Source organism: Suricata suricatta, chromosome 3, assembly GCF_006229205.1.
Source record: "Suricata suricatta isolate VVHF042 chromosome 3, meerkat_22Aug2017_6uvM2_HiC, whole genome shotgun sequence".
NCBI lineage: Eukaryota > Metazoa > Chordata > Mammalia > Carnivora > Herpestidae > Suricata > Suricata suricatta.
The window spans coordinates 128,820,192-128,840,309 of record NC_043702.1 but is presented as its reverse complement, the minus strand read 5'-3'; the positions used below and the strand labels follow the sequence as shown (position 1 = coordinate 128,840,309).

The 20,118-nt window shown below is 41.5% G+C and overlaps 1 protein-coding gene and 1 long non-coding RNA gene across 5 annotated transcripts in view; one reads left to right on the top strand and one right to left on the bottom strand.

Moving 5' to 3' along the window:
• SOAT1 (sterol O-acyltransferase 1) overlaps nucleotides 1-13,634 on the bottom strand; it is a 65,296-nt gene extending 51,662 nt beyond the window's left edge. The window contains exons 1-2 of one of the 4 annotated variants that reach the window (XM_029935157.1): nucleotides 13,454-13,634; nucleotides 2,323-2,448 (exon numbers count right to left, since the gene is read on the bottom strand). In XM_029935157.1, coding sequence (XP_029791017.1) covers nucleotides 2,323-2,440 — 118 coding nt within the window. In that variant the 5' untranslated portion in view covers nucleotides 2,441-2,448; nucleotides 13,454-13,634. Of the gene's footprint in view, nucleotides 1-2,322; nucleotides 2,481-10,676; nucleotides 10,722-13,453 lie in introns of those variants that run through there. The other 3 variants (XM_029935156.1, XM_029935154.1, XM_029935155.1) reach the window with 3 other exon arrangements.
• A 77-nt stretch (nucleotides 13,635-13,711) lies between these two features.
• Nucleotides 13,712-19,696, top strand: LOC115288120. Its single transcript, XR_003906815.1, has 2 exons — nucleotides 13,712-13,898; nucleotides 19,498-19,696. It is a non-coding gene; the product is annotated as an uncharacterized LOC115288120 (long non-coding RNA).
• The last annotated feature ends 422 nt before the right edge of the window (nucleotides 19,697-20,118 follow it).

Sequence of the window (20,118 nt, the reverse complement as noted above, 5' to 3'; positions counted from 1 at the left end):
GGTGGCTCAGTCGGTTAAGCCTCCGACTTCGGCTCAGGTCAGATCTCACATTTGTGGGTTCGAGCCCCGCGTCGGGCTCTGTGCTGACAGCTAGCTCAGAGCCTGGAGCCTGCTTCCAGTACTGTGTCTCCTTCTCTCTCTGCCCCTCCCCCTCTATGCTCTGTCTCTCTCTGTATCAAAAATAAATAAAACGTTAAAAAAATTTTTTTTTTAATTCAAAATTAGACACTGCAAACTCCACTTGTATCACTAAGGCTCACCTCTATGACATGTGCAGCAATTCGCACACCAGTGTCACCAGTACAAGGCGGCTGTGACTGGCACTTAAGTCATAGTGTTCCTTTCTATTCTCTTTATCAATTTATTTTTCACTTCTGTACCTTCACAGCATGCCCACTTATAGAGAGAGCTAAACAGATGGTAATCCCAGGGTACCCAGCTGGCTCAGTGGGAAGAGCAGATGACTTGTGATCTCAAAGTTGTGGGTTCAAGCCCTGCGTTAGGTGTAGAGATCACAAAAATGATAATAAAGAGAGAGAGAGAGAGAAAAGTGGCAATCCCTATTCTAAAACAGTGAATTTGTTATTTCATTAATTCTCCTCTAAAAAAGTAAAAGCCTCTCTCATAGCTACTGTGGCTCTTGTTGATCTCCAGATCAAGTTTGCTTCTTTTTCTTTAAGAGCAGTGACTATTGAGCCGATTGCCATGGGCAAAGAGAAGACCGTCATCAATATCATCAGCATGAGCCACATGGACTCCAGCAAGCCCACCGCCACCAGGCGTCTCATCTACAAGCATGGGGGCACTACCAGGAGGCAGCAGATGAGCAAGGGCTGCTTCTTATGCCCAGGTGCTAGACAAGCCTACAGTGGAGGGAGAGTATGGCATCACCACTCACACCCCTATGGAAGTCAGCGAGCAGCAAATAGTACATCAATGCCCCCAGGGCCCAGGGACTTCATCAGAAACATGATCACTGGACGTCCGAGGCCAGTGCGCCATGTTCATCATGGCAGTGGGACACACGAGTTCGAAGTGGGCATCCCCAAGAAGGGCAGACCTTCAAGCATGTGCTGTGGCCTACATGCTGGGCCTGAAGCAGCCCAGGGCTCATGGTAGCCATTAAGAGGGACTCCACCAAGCCTACCTACCACACCGTGCACTGCCAGATCACCTTAGAAGTGAGCACCTACCTCAAGAAGATCAGCTATAACCTGGCCGTGTGGCCTTTGTGCCCATCTCAGGCTGGCACAGCAACAACATGCCCTGGCTGGAAGGTCAGGAGGACAGATGAAACACCACCAGGTGACAGCTGGAAGTCTCTGGATTCTACCCTTCCCACCCACTAACCCAGTCAACAAGCTCTAAGGCAGCCTCTTCAAGACATGTACAAGATCAGAGACCGTAGAGGCGCCTGGGGCGGAGGGGGGGGGGGGCGGTCAGTCAGTTAAGCATCCGACTCTTCATTTCAGCTCAGGTCATGATCTCGCGGTTCATGGGTTCAAGCCCCATGTCAGGCTCCACACTGACAACATAGAGCCCACTTGGGATTCTCTCTTCCTCCCTCTCTGCCTCTCCCCAAGGGGCTCATGGGTACTATCTCTCATATTAAATAAGTAAACTTTTTAAAAAAAGGAAGAAAGAAAGAAAAAGGTCAGGCATTGTGCCAATGGCCAGTGGAGACTGGCTTCCAGAAATCTAGGATGGTGGTCACCCTTGTCCCCACCAACCTCACCAGAGGTCTGTGGAGAAGCACCACGAGGCCTGTCTAAAGCCCTGCCTGGTGACAACACGGGCTTCAACAAAGAAGAATGTGTCTGTGAAGGACATTTCTCATGGAAAAGTAGGTGGAGACAGCAGGAACGACTTCCCCATGGAAGATGGCAATGTTGTGGCACAGGTGATGGTCTGAAACCACCCCAGGCAGATCCGTGCTGGCTACACCCCAGTGCTGGACTGCCGTGCGGCTCACATCCCCTGAACTGAGGGAAAAGACTGACCAACACTTGGGCAAGAAGATGGGAGACAACTGAAAGCCCCAAAGCCTGGTGACGCATCCACTGCAGATGGTCCCTGGCAAGGCCACGCGTGTGGAGACCGAGTACCCACCGCTGTGCCATTAGGGACAGGAGACAAATGGTGGCCCTTGAAGTTATCAAGGCAATAGATAAGAAGTCATCTCCCTGGCAGCAACGTCCCAGAATCAAAGGTAGCGAAGTGTCCTCAGCAATCTTCACTATAAAAATTACTTAACAGTCGATGTATTTACTGAGGTAGATTAATAACATTTAAGTAGCTGGAAAAAAAAAGTAAAAGCCTCACCATTACCAGAGGGCCCTGGGGACTCTTTTGAAGGCTTTTTCTGGTTTTCTTTTTCCTCAGAGTTTTCCCCAGACTTCGACGACCGTTTTCTGAGAGATGTCTTCTCTTCACCCACCATTGTCTTGTCTAGGAAGGAAGACATGAAAAGCTTTTGTATGCAAGGAAAACTTCCTTTCTTCCCTTCCAGGCTTCTGGGCTGGCCTGATAATTAAATTGACATAAGACAGATTAACAGGAGAAGAACAAATTTAATATTGTATGTATGGAAGCTCATAAAAATAGGGGACACAAAGAATTGACCAAAGCAGGCAACTCTGTACCTTTATAGACAAAGAAACATTAAATGTGTGAAGAACTGACAAGACAAAGGGTTTAGACTTCAGGGTATGAATTAGTGGAGAAGTAACAAGGTTTGTTAAACAGCCTTCTCAGCCCTAACTTCCTTGGTGACGGGGCTGCCTCTACCCTCCCGGTGCAGGGAGGGCACCTTCTGCAGGGAGCGTCCCTATTTTCAGGAGAACAAAAGAGGGTCAGAGTGTCTTCCTTGCACTGGATGTTAAGTAGCTTTAATTCAAAATCATCAGTATGCCAAAGTGGCACATTCTGGGGTGGCATATTTTGCTCCCCTTCACTTTAAAGTATCTGGCTAAAGTAAATGTCACAGTATCACCATATTTAGGAGACGGGGAAAATTACACATTCCCTTCCTCTGGTTTTACTCGAATCATGGTTAACCATTTTCTGAGTACAGCACACTATAAAAAATTTAAAGAAATTAGTCCTTAAAAAATAATGGGTTTCAAAGACTCTTATTTAAACAAAGCCCCCATTCCTCTTTTTTTCTGAGAGACAGAGCAAAAGCAGGGTAGAAAGAAAAGGGAAGACACAGAATCTGAAGCAGACTCCAGGCTCTGAGCTGTCAGCACAGAGCCTGACATGGGGTTTGAACCCATGAACTGCAAGATCATGACCTAGGCCAAAATCGAGAGATGGCTGCTAAACCAGCTGAGCCACCCAGGTGCCCCACAAAGCCCCAATTTGCAAAGAACAATTTTGTTGAACAATGCAGAAGTATCTGAAAAATTAAGAAATGAATAACAGAAGATAAGCACAAAGGTGCCACAAAGTAGAGTACACTTAACATCAAGGGGTGCTGGGCGGCTCAGCGGGTTAGGCGTTCGATTCCTGATTTCAGCCCAGGTCCTGATCTCATGGCTCATGAGACTGGGCACTGTACCGGATCTGTACTGACAGCATGTAGCTTGCTTGGGTCTCTCTCTCTCTCCCCGCCCCCCCACCACCCGTCTCCTGCTCTCTCCGTCTCAAAAATAATAAACCTAAAAAAAAAGTCAAGTCAATGGTAAAAACAATATCTGAATTTCAGAAACAGAAGAGACTATTAAGAGATGCAAAAGTTTCACAGAAAAGAAGGTATCTGAATGGAATCCTAAAGGATGAGAACAGAGTAGTCTACGGATGAGAAAGGGTTAAAACAAAGTCCTCATAAGCCCTGCCAGAGACCATAAATTGATGAGACTACTTTCCTGGAGGACAGGAAACAAGCTCTTGTTGAGTATCTAAAAGTTCAAGGACTCTGCTGGGCGCTTTCGTTTTTTCATCTAATCTTCGTAACTCTGCAAAAAGATATCCTTAATTACGATTCACGTAAGAAAAATTACGGCTCACAGCAGTACTGTCAGTGCCCTCTGTGCACACAGCAGAAACACACCTCTAGTAGAACGAGATGAGTTTAAGAATGCACACCAAGGGAATCTGTGGGGAACCTCAGAATACCAGAAATGACTTCCTTAGGATTTGGGACTTGGCTAGATGATTTTTTGGCAAAGTGCAAAGAAGTAGGGGTTAACTCTGGCTTGGGTGCAGTCAGAAAGTGGGAACAATTCTCTAATTCACTAGGTCAACAAATCTTCCCCACAGGGAGGCCAAAGCTATAACCAGCAGAGCAGCAACAAATTCACAGTAGCCTGGAGGGGCGAGTGCTCAATGTTTGTGACTTGGACGATGTTCGAGTTTTGCCTAGGTTAAGACATGAATCTAGCATGTTGTTTTGTCTTGATCCATCACAGGCACAGAGCAGCCTTGTCTGATGCTGACATTCAGTGAAATGGTTGTGTTCGACGGAAGGACAGCGAGAAGACTGAGATGGTAAGCGCCGGGCTTGCCCGCATCGCAGCCTCGCTGATGATCAGCACAGCTCTGGGATGCCATGGCTGCTTCCCTTCTCTTCTCAGCGACTTGCCCTGGACCACACGGGGCCAGATTTGAACCTGGGTCAAATCCAAACCACAAACATCATTAACTACCTGAATGGTTTGGGTTTTTTTAAGTCAGTAACAGAGAAATGTGATGAGGGAAAAGACTAGAAGGGAGAGCTAAACTATAAAGGCCTAAGAAACGAGGACTTTTTTTTCTAAGGTAGGCAGTGGTGAGCCCATTCTAAACAGTGAACAATATGATCAAAGTCAAATTTCAGGCAGATCAGTATCAACACAGTACAGGATTTACTCCAAAGCAGTACTTTACTGTGTTTTTCTTAATGTGAAACAAAAAGAAAAATACTGAAGTACTCACCACATTTTTTTTTAATTTTTTTAATTTTTTATTTATTTTTGAGAGAGAGGGAGAGACAGCGTGAGCAGGGGACCCACAAAATCTGAAGCAGGTTCCAGGCTCTGAGCTAGCTGTCAGCATACAGCCTGACACAGGGCTCGAGCCCACAAACTGTGAGATCATGACCTGGGTTGAAGCCGGATGCTCAACTAATTGAGCCATCCAGCCATCCACCCCATATTTTTAAAGCTATGTATTTTTAAATTTTAATATGATGCCCTTTCTAAGTTTTTATGTTACAACGTCCTTTCCTGTGAAAATGCAATACATGAAGAGTTTGACTATTTTTTAAATATCACTGCTCAACAACGTAAAAATCTGGCTAATCTAGATCAGTTCCAATTTTTTCAGAATTCAAACAAATGACACAGAATTATGGAACAGCAGATGAATACATGAAATAGAAATTTTAGGAGACCCACGAAAGCCAATTCAGAGGAACCTAAGAAAGAGGTCAGGGCAACTGACAAATTTAAAAGTGCTTTGTGTAACAGTGACAGACGAAGCTGGAAGGACATCTAACTCTCCAACAGAAAGATCCGAGAAGTAAGAACTGACCACTGGGAGATGCCCTCAAAGTGGGACATCAGGAAGTAGAAAAGAAATCGGGAGGGGGACAGAGGTGGGGCACTTGAGCGGCTAAATCAGTTAAGCATCCGACTCTTGGCTTCAGCTCAGGTCATGATCCCACGGTTTCATGGGTTTGAGCCCCTCATCAGACTCTGCACTGACAGCACAGAGCCTACCTGGGATTCTCCTTCTTTTTCTGCCCTCCCCTGCTCATGCTGTCTCTGTCTCTCTCAAAATAAATAAACTTAAAAAAAGAAAAAAAAAGAAATCAGGGAAGAAAACAACAAAAAATGATCCAACGGGCACCTGGGTGGCTCAGTTAAGTATCTAATTTTTGGTTTCGGGTCAGGTCATGAGCTCATGGTCCCTGAGTTTGAGCCCTGCATCAGGCTCTGTACTGACATTATGGAGCCTGTTTGGGATTCTCTCTTCCACTCTCTCTGCCCCTCCCTCGCTTGCTCTCTCTCTTTTAAAATACATAAATAAACTTTAAAAAAACATAAACAATAAACAGCTTTATGTATCCTACTCAACAAGATCTATGACAATTATTCTTAATCAAGCTTAGGGAGGGGTGCCCTCGACTTCTAGTGTATGCAAAAATTTCAATTATTTCAAAAACAAATAAATAATTACACATTTTATTACATTAAGCAAGCTGTAAAGACTAAAACAATGCTACTTTGCTTTTGGCTGAGTATCAATGCACTGAGAAATCAATTACCTCATGCTGATTAAAAACACTACGTAAGAGGTGAAAAAACTACTTAATAAAACAAGTTGACAAATAAATGCTGTTTAAAAAGCCCCCCAAAAAATCTACTTAAGCCTGGATACCCCATAGAATAATTAAAACATTACTAAAAGAATTCTTGGTTATGAGACCAGGGGCCAACAACGTAATCTAGAGAAGAAAGCATTACTTCAAAAGTTACAACACAGGTACTCAGTCTACACAATTATTTCACCATAATTTAAGTCTTTTAAAATAATAGTACTTATTCAAGTATTAAAATAAATACTTATTTTAGAAGTGAGCCGAAGAAGAAAAGCGTTAACTCTACATAACACAATCTTTGTATCCCAATCCATGCGAGCTTCTTTGGCCTCCATCTCCTCTCCTTAGCAGGAAGTGAGAACTGCGAAAGCACAGGATCTGGTATCTCAACACCAAGAAGTGGTTTACACTCCTGCTCCCTCATATCACTGTGTCCTCACTAAATCCTCCAGCCTCTCTGGAACCTGTTTCTTCATCTAGAAAATGAAGATAAACACTACTGCATAGTGTTAACAAATACACACTAAAGTGCCATCGTTATTTGCAACCAAGTTTGGAAACTTAACTAAGTAATCTGACACATGTATGTCTACCTCCTGTATGCTAAACGGCAGTCACACATTAAACCACGTCGTCCCTCATATTCTACTGTGTTTGCTTTTAATATGAGAATAAACAAAGGGCCATATTTACATACTTTCTCAAATGCAGCTCGAGTACCATGTGGCTTCTAAGAAAACATTAACAAATTTTATTACTGTCATACATACAGATGTTAGGAAAGATAAGTCACTTAAAGTGCCTCACCTCAGGGTTGATCAAATCCTCAGATCATGTAAATCATAAGATTATGAGGGGTTATCTGAACCTCACTCCCTTCCTCCTCCTTCCCTACCACTAATTGTTTCCACACTTTAACTTCAACATCCGTGTACAGAGATCCACCCAATACCCTGGGCTGCCAGCTCCCTGACTTCCTCCCGTCTCCAACAAGCTGCTCTCATGTTCCAGTCATAATACCTTCCCCTTGAACCTACTGTTAACCAACCACTGAACCATGTCCGTAATTCTGACTTCTAGCAACTGAACTACCGATGTTCCATCCAATTCCATTCTTCTCAGGGTCTTACCTATTCAGTTAATGGTTAATGGTCTTCTCCATCTCAGTCTTTGGACAGATTTTAAACAAAGCCTAGGAGTCATCCTCATTTCTTTACTTTCCCTTATCCAATCCAGCAGCAAGTCCATTTTAGGCTGTCTTTAAAATAAATACCCTTACTCTGATGTCGTCTCACCATATCAACAACCTTTACCAGAGCCAAAGCTACTGTCTCGTCTCACTGTAGCCTCCTAACTGGTCTTTCTCCATTTTCTCCTTTCTGGTCTATTTTTTAACATAGCACCCAGACTAATTCTTTTAAGGGTAAGTGGAGCAAGCCACTTCCCTGATCAAAATCCTTCAAACACTGGAGTTTGTTCTAAGTCCTCACCATTGTCTAGTAACTTTTCCATGATCTGCCACTCACTCCCTGCCCCTCCCCCCACACCCTCAAACTCCCACAACCCTTTCACTTGCTCTGCTGTAGTGTCTGGCCTTCTGCTGTTCCCTGCACAAGCCCCAAGCATTCCTACTCACAGTCTTCGCTATTTCCTTTGCCTAGACTATCTCCCTCAGATACTGTCAAGGCTTTCTCCTTCGCTTCATTCGAGTCCGTTGCTCAAACCTCTCCTCCTCAGGTTCTCCTCTGCCTACCTTTAACTAAACACTCTTGGACCCTGTTACTCTCTTATCCCTTAACTTCCTTTCTTTTTCTTCAGAGCACTTACTGCCCAACGCATTGTAGTGTTTACTGTCTATCAGCCCTACAAGACTGTAATTCCCATGAAAAGCAGGATTTTGTCTTGTTCGCTATTTTATCCAAGTATCGAGAACCATGCCTGGAACACATTCTGCACTTAATACACATTTGTGAAGTGGATAAAGTGTTACCAGCCCTTTTCACATGTGTTAGGGAAATGAAAGAACTGGGGCACCTGGCTGGCTCAGTCAGTGGAGCATGTGATTCTTGATGTCAGGGTCATGAGTTCAAGCCCCACGTTGGGCATAGAGCCTACTTAAAAAACAAAACAAAGTGCTCAATAAATAAATACTTCTTAAAAATTAAAAAAAAAGGAAATGAAGGAATTTAAACAAATACCCACTTCCTATGCCCATGAAGTAACCATTAACCAAACAGCATGAGAGTGAAATGGTGTTCGCTTTTATTTCTAACTTTACCTATTAATGCTAAAAAATATATATAAATTTAAAGATAAAAGATAAATATAAAGAGATAAATATAATGATTAATGAAGACATTTACCTAGCTTGTGATTTAAATTATACATCTATATATAAACATACATAAAAAGGATCTGTTCTAGAGCTCAGGATTTTTCATTAACATCTGCTATTTGGCACCCAATTCTATACTTAGGTTGTCTAAGAAACAATTTGCTGACAAATCCCATGTCCTTTGCTCCATTGGATAATTTCTTAAACTTGAGATTATCCTTTTGAAATGATTCAAATAATTAGAAAAAACATTATTAATAATGGTTAGTAAGTTCCCTTTAGTGGGTACTTACTATCTGCTTTGCTCTCTGATAAGACCTTTATTTACATTACTTCCTTTAATCCTAACAATAACCCTATGAGATAGGTAATCCTGTCTGGCATCCTCAACCGGAAAAGGGCAGTGACTACCGGAAGCATAACTATAGATGACAGTAAAGAAAAAACACTTTCAAAGTAGGAATCATCATTAAAAAGCAAGAGCAAGAACAGGTCTTTCAGTGTAGGATCAAAAGGGTTAGGTTTCTTGTAAGTCCCATAAATCATCACTGTGTCAAAGCAGACCTTCAAGTTCATGCTCTAATGACCTGGTGCACCTTAAAAAGGCTATGTTAGTTTATACATAGAAGGCAAGAAAAAAGCTTTTTAATTTGCATTGAAAAATTGTTAAAAAACAAAAAGACAAAAGAAAAAAGTGTGTTAAGTTCTGACACTTGAAAGGTATATGCCAAGTATGTGAAAATTCATGTGGATTAAGCACCTCTTTCTACAATGATGGTAGATAAAGGTGTTGCAATACAGAGGTCTACCCTAGTACACTGTACACACACACACACACACATACACACACACACACACACACAGAAGGTATAACAAACCATTTAGGGAAATCAAACAAATCCTCATGGAGGAAATGACATTAAAGCTAGAGTTGGAAGAAAAAACAGAAGTTTCCAGGTATCAAAACAGGATGGGAAGAAGAGAACATTCTATGGTAAGCATAAATAAGTAGAGACCTTGGTGACAGATTCACTATTTCAAATACTTTATTGACATCTACTATAGTACCAAGCCCTGGGAGACAAAGTGACTACATAACATCAAAGAGTAAAAATCTAGTGATTTTTTAATTATAGCATAATATAATTATAACATCATTATAACATCTAGTGGTATTACAGAATCATAACTGAGATGTACAGAGTATTAACGAAATACAGGCCTGGTGCCCAACAGAACTTAGGGCAATTAGGAAAGGGTTCCTGAAAAAAATAAAATCTAGGTTAAATCTTAAAGGAAGAAAAGGAATAATGAATGCTGGAGCAAGAACGGGCAAGAACAAAAGGTCAAGGGCCCTTAGGGCTGATAAAGAGTTTGCAATATAATGCAAAACAAGGAGCTGCAGATGTTTTTTAACAAGGGGGTGGGGGCCACTGGCAGGCTCAGTCTATGGAGCACGGCTTCTTGATGTCAGGATTGTGAGTTCAAGCCCCTGGCTGCATGAAGAGATTACTTGAAAAAAAAAAATCTTAAGAAATATCTAAAAAAGGAACAGGAAGGTGACTTCATACTGGTCTTTTATTAATTAGTAAGATAATTCAGACACCAATGTGGACAGGGAGAACAATTAGCACGTGCACGCGTGGGCACACACACACAAAAGATAAAGGCCTGAAATAAGGCTCTAATGGCAGGTGATGATTAAATGAACAAATGATTTCATGAAGAAATTAGAGATAAGGGAGAGAAATCTACAAACATGAAGCTGAGGCATAGATGATATCCAGGTGGCTACATCCAGAAGGCATCCAGAAATGTAGATCCAGAGTTTTCTAATTCAGCTGACTAAGGTTCTGGGTGTACCAGTAAGATAAGTAACTAGTAAGCAGCAGATAAGTTCAGCAGAATGTGCCTGTGGGTCAGACCCGTGACAATGACAAGCACGCAGGTGAACATACAAGTCTGGACTAGAGACAGAGATATGGATTCATCGGTGGCAGTGGCCACGGCACAGGGAGAGACCATAAATCAAGAAGTTACCTAGGAGGAAACACCTAGCTGGCTCAGCTGGAGGAGTGTGCAACTCTTGATCTCCAGGTCGTGGGTTGGAGCACCACGCTGGGTGTAGAGGTTCTAAAAAAAATTAAATAAATAAAATAAACTTAAGGAAAAAAAAGAAGTTACCTAAGAAATATCAAAGCTAACATTTATGAAACGCTTACTATGGTTCATTTAATCCTCACAACAATCTATGCAGTAGATACTATTACCCCATTTTACAGGTGGTTAAGCAATTTTCCCAGTATTACAAGGTACCTGAAGAATAGTGAAAAAGTTAGGCCTCGGAGAGATTAGAGAACCAAAAGCAAGTAATATTAGAAACCTAGTACAAGATTCAAGAAGTAATCTGATCAATATCATGGAAAATTCAAGTAAGACCCAAAAAAAAAAAAAAGGAAATAAAAAAGGAGGGTTGGACATAGGATATTTCACAATTTGGGGGCATTAATAGCTACAATTTACTTGTATAGTTCATTGCAAGAAAGACAAAAATATATATTGGGTTGGGTGGCAAAATAAGTTGAGGAAGTAAAGACAGTGATCACAAGACTAGTCTCTCAAGAGGTCCAGCCATAAAGGAACCAGGAACTAATATTTACGAAGCCAATAACATTTAATGCTGGGCAATCAGTATCTCATTTATCATTTGCATTCTGAAAGATACAAAAGACTCAGAAACCCTATGAAACTTGTTCAAAGTCACACAGCCAGTAAGTGACAATGGAAACATTTACACTCGAGGTGACAAAGAGCTGACCATATAGCTATTTCAAAATACAACCCAGACTAGACAGTATTTCTTAAGAATCCAATCTGTGCATTGGTTTCATAATGTTCAGTGTGATCGTATCTAATTTGCCTGAAGAACGGAAAACAAAAAACAAAATGATTTAAGAAACACATGAACCATGTTGCAAAGAAGGTCAACTTTAGCCTGCCTGCAGTGTTCCTATTATAAAGCGTTCAGGGGCACCTGGGTGGCTCAGTCAGTTAAGTGTCTGACTCTTGATTTCTGCTCCTGATGTCACGGTTTGTGAGGTAGAGCCCTGCATCCAGCTCCACACTGACAGTGCAGAGCCTGCTTGGGATCCTCTCTTCCTCTCTCTCTATGCCTCCCATGCTCACTCTGTGTCTTTCTTAAAATAAACAAACATTAATTTTTTTTAATAAATAAGGTTTTCAAAAGAATCTATAAATCTATAGAATACAGTCTGGCCAACTTTGCTATGTCACTCTCACATTCAATGGAGAAAAAGAGAACAATTGCAGATAAATTTACAATCCAAAACATAAATTTTCTCCCCCTTCCTTCCAAGCAAAGGTTTACCCAACTACAATCCTATAACACTTTTATATCAAAGAACTATGTCATTAAGCCAGTTAGCTAAACTGAAGAACCCAAATTCTCATTCACATTCATATGGTCAATATAGTCATTCATCATTATCATTATATGCTGATAAATTAAAAAAAAAATAAAGTTGTCAACTGGCCTTTGTTAAAAAAAAAAAAAAAGCTTTTACTATTTCCTTCCCAAAGGAAACAGGTACTTTTACCTAGTTAATATCTTCCATTCAAAAGCTCCTTCCTCTGTTCTCCAGTTCATTTGTTCTTTCATTGTGCCAGGTGCTAGACCAGACTGACAATTCAGACATAACTAATATGCGCTAACTGGCCCAGGCTTCATGAAATGTACGTGCTAGTAGAGGAAACAATGAAACTCTCTAAGTGACAAACATAGTACAACTGATGATTAACTGATGCTAAGGAAAACAAAGTACTATGAGAGCTTAACAGGGATAGGTTGGGTTTCCTGAAGTGACATTTGAGAAGCGTGTTGGATTTGGGGAAAGGAGAGAATGGCACATTAGAAGTGAAGGAAACCCCGAAGACTAGAAGAGAGTAAAGAGAAAGAGGCTTTCTTGGAACAAAAATAAAACTTATGTGGGTTGAGCCTAGAGAACCAGGAGGGAGGTGGCCAAAAAGAAATGGAGATGGGAAGACTGGGAGCAGTATTTTGGTCTTTATCCTAGGAGAAGGTGAAATCTTCCAGAGTTCCAATCATGTCATGCAGTGGGACACGTGCATTTTTAAAGAATTACTCTTGAATACATCAGAGCTCCTACGAAAAGCCACTCTCAAGCCTAGACAACACGTCATTTCCCTAAGAAGTCATTCATGAATATTACACACATGGGGGGGGGGTACTCTGAAAAAACATACGTATCAAACAAACTGAATGGCATTTCACAGTGACAGAAAACTATACCTTAATATTTGAAAATAAAATATGAGCTTGATGAAAGGCTTTGGTGCCCAGATTTCAATATCTTGAAGTGCCTGCCATCTACTTTTATACTAAATCAATGAAAAGCTAACTTCCTGAGTTCATTTTTTTGCTTTCGCTTTTTATAGAATAAAAAAAGTCTTCTAATTCATAACTTTCTTTACTCACCAGCTTGAGGGATGCCACGGGATCTGGGAGGCACCCAACAAACCTCTGAGGTTCCAAGGGCTGCCACCACGCGGGCGCCCACCGTAACTTTCGCGCCCTCCCTACCCCCCGCAAACTCGCCAGGACTCTCGGAGCTCTCCCCTCCCCCGGCTCCGGGCCGCCTTCTCGGTCCTTCAGCCCAGGGTAAGGCCAGGCCCGCCGGGCCGGAGGTGCAGCTGCCACCTCTTTCCCCTTCCTCTCCGGCTGACGCGGGTGGACCCGGGCGGGAAGTGAGGGGGAGATGGGGGACCATCGGCATTACCTGCGGCTGGAGCCCGACAGCGGGCGAGACAGGCAAAGCCAGGAAGCCCTCGCAGCGCGGCTGGCGGGAAGGTGGGCTGCGGACACCTCTCCCACGGTCCAAGGCCGGCAGTACAGCCAGCCCCGAAGCAAGCGAAGATAAAGCTCCCTACTCCCGGGCCTGTCCGCCCCCAGCCTAGCGACCCGCTACGCAGCGTCACGCGCACGTCCCGCGCCGGCTCGGGAGCTCATTGGCCGCCCGGGCCGCCGCCAGGCTCCTCCCACCGCCCACGGCCGCCCCGCCCCTTCCCGGGACCCGGGGTACCCAAGGCGGGGACGCCCACCTGGCCCGGGCTCCGCCGGCGGGCAGCTTAGCGCGAGACGGTCGAGATACCTGCGACGGCTGCTTGCCTTCCGTTTTGTTCAAGCGAACCGAGATAACTTCCTCTGAAACGGCACCCGGCAAGGTAGCTCGGGACCCGCGCGTCCTGTTGCCTCTTCCAGAAACTCACAGAAGCGGTTTCTAGAACTGTGGACCTTTGCAGTTTGAATCGACCCTCTCACTCGAGGAGCAAAATAGAAGCCCTAGCCAGAAGCGTTTATCATGGGATGCTTTAATGCTTTGTAGACTATAAGGAGACAGTGAGATACGTGAAATGATTAAGAAATTAAAAAGGAACTTCAGGGCGCCTGGGTGGCTCAGTCGGTTAAACGTCAGATTTCAGATCAGATGATCTTTGCGTTTGCGAGCCCGATGTTGGGCTTTGTGCTGAAAGAAGTCTCAGAGCCTGGAGCCTGCTTCTGATTTCTGATACTGTGTCTTCCTCCCCTCCTCTCTCTCTCTCTCTCTCTCTCTCTCTCTCTCTCTCTCTCTCTCTCTCTCTCTCTCTCTCTCTCTGCCCCTCCCAGGCTCATGCTCTGTGTCTCACTCTCTCGAAAATAAATAAACATTTTTAAAAAATTTTTTAAGGAAACTTCATAATCAAAGGAAAAATAATGATGAAGAGAGATTTAGGACGTACATTAGATGCAATGGTTATCAGACTTTTTTGCAAAGGCAAAGATGTAGGTGAATTTATAGTAAAGGTAGGTGAAAAGGGAATACTGAGAACGTTAGAGACCAGGACCACACTTAGAGTCTGTAAACCAATGCTAGCTAACCCAGCCTGCCTAATGACTTCCACCCACTCCAAACAAGTTGAGAGGGTTACCTTTGACCCTGTCAAGCTACTCTGATCAAATGGACCGACCTTACTGGAACTGACTACTCTGAACCCTTAAACAAAAGGATTTCTATACGTCACCCTTGACACCAATGCAGGGCTTGAACTGTGCGGTCATGACCTGAGCCCAAGTCTGACACTTAACAAATGGAGCCACCAGGCACCCCAATAAATGAAAATCTTAATGATAATTATTTCTAGTAATAATTTTGTTCAAATAATAGCAAGACAAATGTTACAAAATAAATACATAATGGTATATGAATTATGTATGTTTTAATTTTATCCCTCATCGAAACATCATTAGATCATCAGTCCAAAATATTTAAATTATCATTTTTAATGTTTATTCTTGAGAGAGAGAGAGAGAAAGTGTGAGCAGGGGAAGGGCACACATACACACACACACACACACACACACACACACACACACACACAGTCTCACACACACACAATCCAAAGTAAGTTCCAGGCTCTTAGCTGTCAGTACAGAGACCCATGTGGGGCTCAGACTCAAGAACTGCAAGATCATGACCTGAGCAGAAGTCAGACGCTTAACTGATTGAGCCAGCCAGGTGCCCCTTAAATTGTCATTTTTGACCTTTCACTTCATTATAAAAAACAATAGTATTGCAGATATTTTCCCATTTGATTCTTATAAATATTTATTTATTGAAGTAGGGGGATATGTTTTCTTTGATAGTCTGTGTAAACTTGATTTATAACTTTTATTTTTTTTAAGATTTTATTTTTAAGTAATCTCTACACCCATGGTGGAGCTCTAACTCACAACCCTCAGATCAAGAATCACATGCTTTATGGACTAAGCCAGCCAGGTGCCCCTGATTTATAACTTTTAAAGGATTAAACTTAAGGCATGTGGCTTCAATTTATTCTTTGGTCCTCAATCCCACAAATGTTACCAGTGGTCCTATATACAGCATATGTCTTCTGTCTTGTTTAAAGGTATCTATATACTTCTTAGCCACCTTCTCCAGCTTCCCACATATACACCCTAAACACACACACAATTCTGTATTGCTTCTGAAGAACAGAGATGGTTTTACTGATTCTTGACTCCCCCATATAGTGAACATCACAGTGATTGTAGGCACCAATAAATAGGTCTTGAATTTAACTGAATCACATGTATAGGAAGTAGGAGGTATACTTCAAGAGGTTTCTCTAGGTATGGTGAATTTAAGAAATCCAAAAGCAGGCAGCAGTGATAGTTATGAAGAGTCAAGTATTTTGTCCTCAGGACATACAAGGTATAAGCAATAGAGAACAAGTTTCCCCAATCTGCATCACTAATATTGCATCCTTTGTCACAATGAGTAATTTCTGTAGGTGAAAGTGTACTGACTCAGAGTTGGGCTGGCCAGTGAGTGGTAATGAGACATATGTGTTCCTGGTATGTTACTTAGAAATAGGGGCAGGAAAATGTTAAACCTCGTGGCTCAGGGATAAAAATAACCCTCTAAAACTATATAAGATCCTCTATGTAATATTCGAACTGTCCAGCTTTTATTTTCACTGGGAATATAACTCTATAGAAATTACCAGCAAAAATTCAAGTAATAATTGTGGTGGGTTTAGCCATCTACTAGGAATCTATGATTTCCTAATAGGCTCTTAGGGCTGAATTAATTTTAAATAATAAAAATAATAGGAAACAACAACAAATTTCCCTGATCAGCTATCCGTTCATGCTGTTACAGGGTCAATATGAAACAGTGGACACAGGTACTTAAATCTCAGGTCAGAAGTCAGACTCACACAAACAGAGAATTATCTCCCTTCTGCAGGAACAGAGAATGTTAAACTAACATTGTGCTGGGTCTGGGGAAGAACAAATTGGCTTGTCACCTCCTCCATCTTACCAAGTCCATTTTTTTTTATTTGAAAGGTTTATATTGGAGATAATGGCAGGAGCAAAAGCATGGGATTCTGAAAACACAGTATGTGTTGAAATAATGGGTAATCAAATAATGAGTAATCAAGATTCAGGGCTTCTCAAAAATTTCTACCAAAAAATCTCTTTACAGAGAAAGAATAAACTTGCATACCCCACTTGCCAAGAAATCTAGGCATTTGTCCCCATATCCTCAACCAATGTCTTTGATGTCTCATGTGTTATCTTTATAATCAGTGCAAATTTTGCATACCAGTCTATCATATCAGTGGTATCCTATAAAATAATGTTTTAAAGATCTATTGTCACGGGTGCCTGGGTGGCTCAGTCAGTTAAGCATCCAGCTTCAGCTCAGGTCATGATCTCATGGTTCATGGGTTCAAGCCCTGCATTGGGCTCTATGCTGACAGCTAGCTCAGAGCCTGGAGTCTGCTTCAGATTCTGTCTCTCTCTCTCTCAATCTCTCTCTCTCTCTCTCTCTCTCTCTCTCTCTCTCTCTCTCTCTCTCTCTCTCTCTCTCTCTCTCTCTTTCTCTCTGACCCTCCCCTGCTCATGCTGTCTCTCTCTCTGTCTCTCAAAAAAATAATAAATACATAAAGTTCTATTGTCAGGGAAAACAGGCTTCCTATTTCTATTCTTTCTTGGAAAAATAGGCTCCTACTGGTTTTACTCTGTCTTACATAATGACAAAGCCTTTTATATAAATGCATATTTTTTCAATTTTGTGAGAATTATCATAATTACAAAAGTATATTCAATATATGCATATGTTTTAAAGATTAATAATAAACCATGGCACAAGAACAGACACTCAGATCAATGGAACAGAAAAGAGAACCCAGAAATGGACCCACAAACATATGGCCAACTCATCTTTGACAAATCAGGAAAAAATATCCAATGGAATAAAGACAGTCTCTTCAGCAAGTGGTGCTGGGGAAACTGGACAGTGACATGCAGAAAAATGAACCTGGAACACTTTCTTACCCCATACACAAAGATAACCTCAAAATGGATGAAAGACCTGAATGTTAGGCAAGAAGCCATCAAAATCCTCGAGAAGAAAGCAAGCAAAAACCTCTTTGACCTTGGTCACAGCAACTTCTTACTCAATGTGTCTCTGAAGGGAAGAGAAACCAAAGCAAAAATGAACTATTGGAACCTCATCAAAATAAAAGGCTTCTGCACAGCGATGAAAACAATCAGCAAAACTAAAAGGCAACCGATGGAATGGGAAACAATATTTGCTAATGACGTATCAGATAAAGGGTTAGTATCCAAAATCTATAAAGAATTTATCAAACTCAACACCTAAAAAACCAATAATCCAATTAAAAATGGGCAGAAGACATTGCTCCAAAGAAGATATGTAGATGGCCAACAAAAAACAATGCTCAAAGTCACTCATAATCAGAAAAATGCAAATCAAAACCATGATGAGGTATCACCTCAAACCTGTCGGAATGACCAAAATCAAAAATACAAGCAACAACAAATGTTGGTGAGGATGTGGAGAAAAAGGAACCCTTGTATACTGTTGGTGGTAATTCAAATTAGTGCGATCGCTATGAAAGACAGTATGGAGGTTCCTCAAAAAGTTAGAAATAAAAGTACCCTAAAATCCAATAATTGCGCTACTGGGCATTTACCCCCAAAACACAAAACACTAATTCATAGGATACCTGCACCACTATGTTATTGCAGCAATATTTACAATAACCAAATATAGAAGCATCCCAAGTATCCATCAACTGGTGAAATGATAAAGAAGATGTTGTGTGTGTGTGTATACACACAAACACACACACAATGGAATATTATTTAGCTGTTAAAAAGGAATGAAATCTTGCCATTTGCAATGACATGGATGGAACTAGAGACTATATGCTAAGTGAAATAACTCAGTCAGAGATTTCACTCATATGTGGAATTTAAGAAATAAAACATTCAAAAAGAGGAAAAGAGAGAGAGAGAGATCGGCAAACCAAGCAAAAGACTCTTAACCATAGAGAACAAACTGGTGGTTACCAGAGAGGAAGTAGGTGGAGCAATGGGTGAAATAAGTGATGGGGATTAAAGAGGACACTTACCATGCTGAGCACTTAGTAACATATAGATTTGCTGAATCACTAAATTGTACACTTGAAACTAATACAACACTGTACATTAACTATATTAGAATTAAAATTTAAAAAACGGAATAAAAAATATTATGAGGGGGTACCTGGGTGGCTCAGTTGGTTAAGCATCTGACAACGGCTCAGGTCATGATCTCATGGTTTGTTGGTTCAAGCCCCATGTTGGGCTCACTACTGTCAGGGCAGAGCCCACTTTGAGTCCTCTGTCCCCCTCTCCATCTGCCCTTCCCCTGATTATGTTCTCTCTCTCTCTCTCTCAAAAATAAATAAACATTTAAAAAACTATATTATGAGTACTAATACTTTGTCAGTTATATACATCACAAATATCACTTCTGGTTGTTACTTGCCATTGCACTCTTTTTATAGTGTATTTGATGAACAGAAGCGAGTAATATTTTCCTTAATGGTTCGAGCATTTGGTGTTAGAGTCTTCCATCACAACATCACAGAGAAGTTTTGTAACTTATTTTCAGAGTTTTATAAGTTTTTTTTCTCACAGTTAAGTCTTCAATCATCCATTGGGAATTTACTTTTGTTTTATATGAAGTACATTTTTTTAAGTAAGCTCTATGCCACACATGGGGCTCAAACTCACAACTCCAAGATCAAGAGTCACATGCTCTACTGACTGAACCAGCCAGGTGCCCCAACATGAGGTAAAATCTTATAAATAGGTCCCATTGAGCATCTTTTCTCAACTCAAAGCTCTGTTGTATATCAAGTTGCCATAAAATGATCTGTTTCTGTGCTTATCTTTTTTTTTTAATATACTCTTTTTTTTTTCTAGGTAGTCTCTACACCCAACGTGGGGCTGGATCTCACAATCCCGAGATGAAGAGTCACATGCTCCATTGGCTGAACCCAGGCAGGCGCCCCTGTTTCCATACTCTCTTGGCAGTTCCCTTAGTTTATTTGTTAATCCTTTTGTCAGTACCACACTATTTCAATTACTACAACTGAAGAATAAGATTTTTCTTAATCTAGTAGGATATGACTCTATTGCCTGATTTTTCTTTTTTTTTTTTTTAATGTTTACTGATTTTGAGAGAGACAGACAGAGCATGAGCAGGGAAGGGGCAGAGAAAGGGAGGTAGACACAGAATTCAAAGCAGGCTCCAGGCTCTGAGCCCTCAGCAAAGAGCCTGACATGGGGCTCAAACCCATGAACCATGAGAACATGATCTGAGCTGAAGTCGGACATTTAACCAAATGAGCCACCCAGGTGCCCCTGATTTTTCTTATTCATCATGGGCTATATTCCCCTATTTATTTAGTCTTCCTTAATGTCTTTCAATTAACCTATATAAATTTCTCTGCCAAGATCTTGTACATTTTTGCCAGATTTACTCCTGAATGTTTTACACTTTTTTGTTGCTACAATGAGACTATCATTTTAAAGTAAATGTTC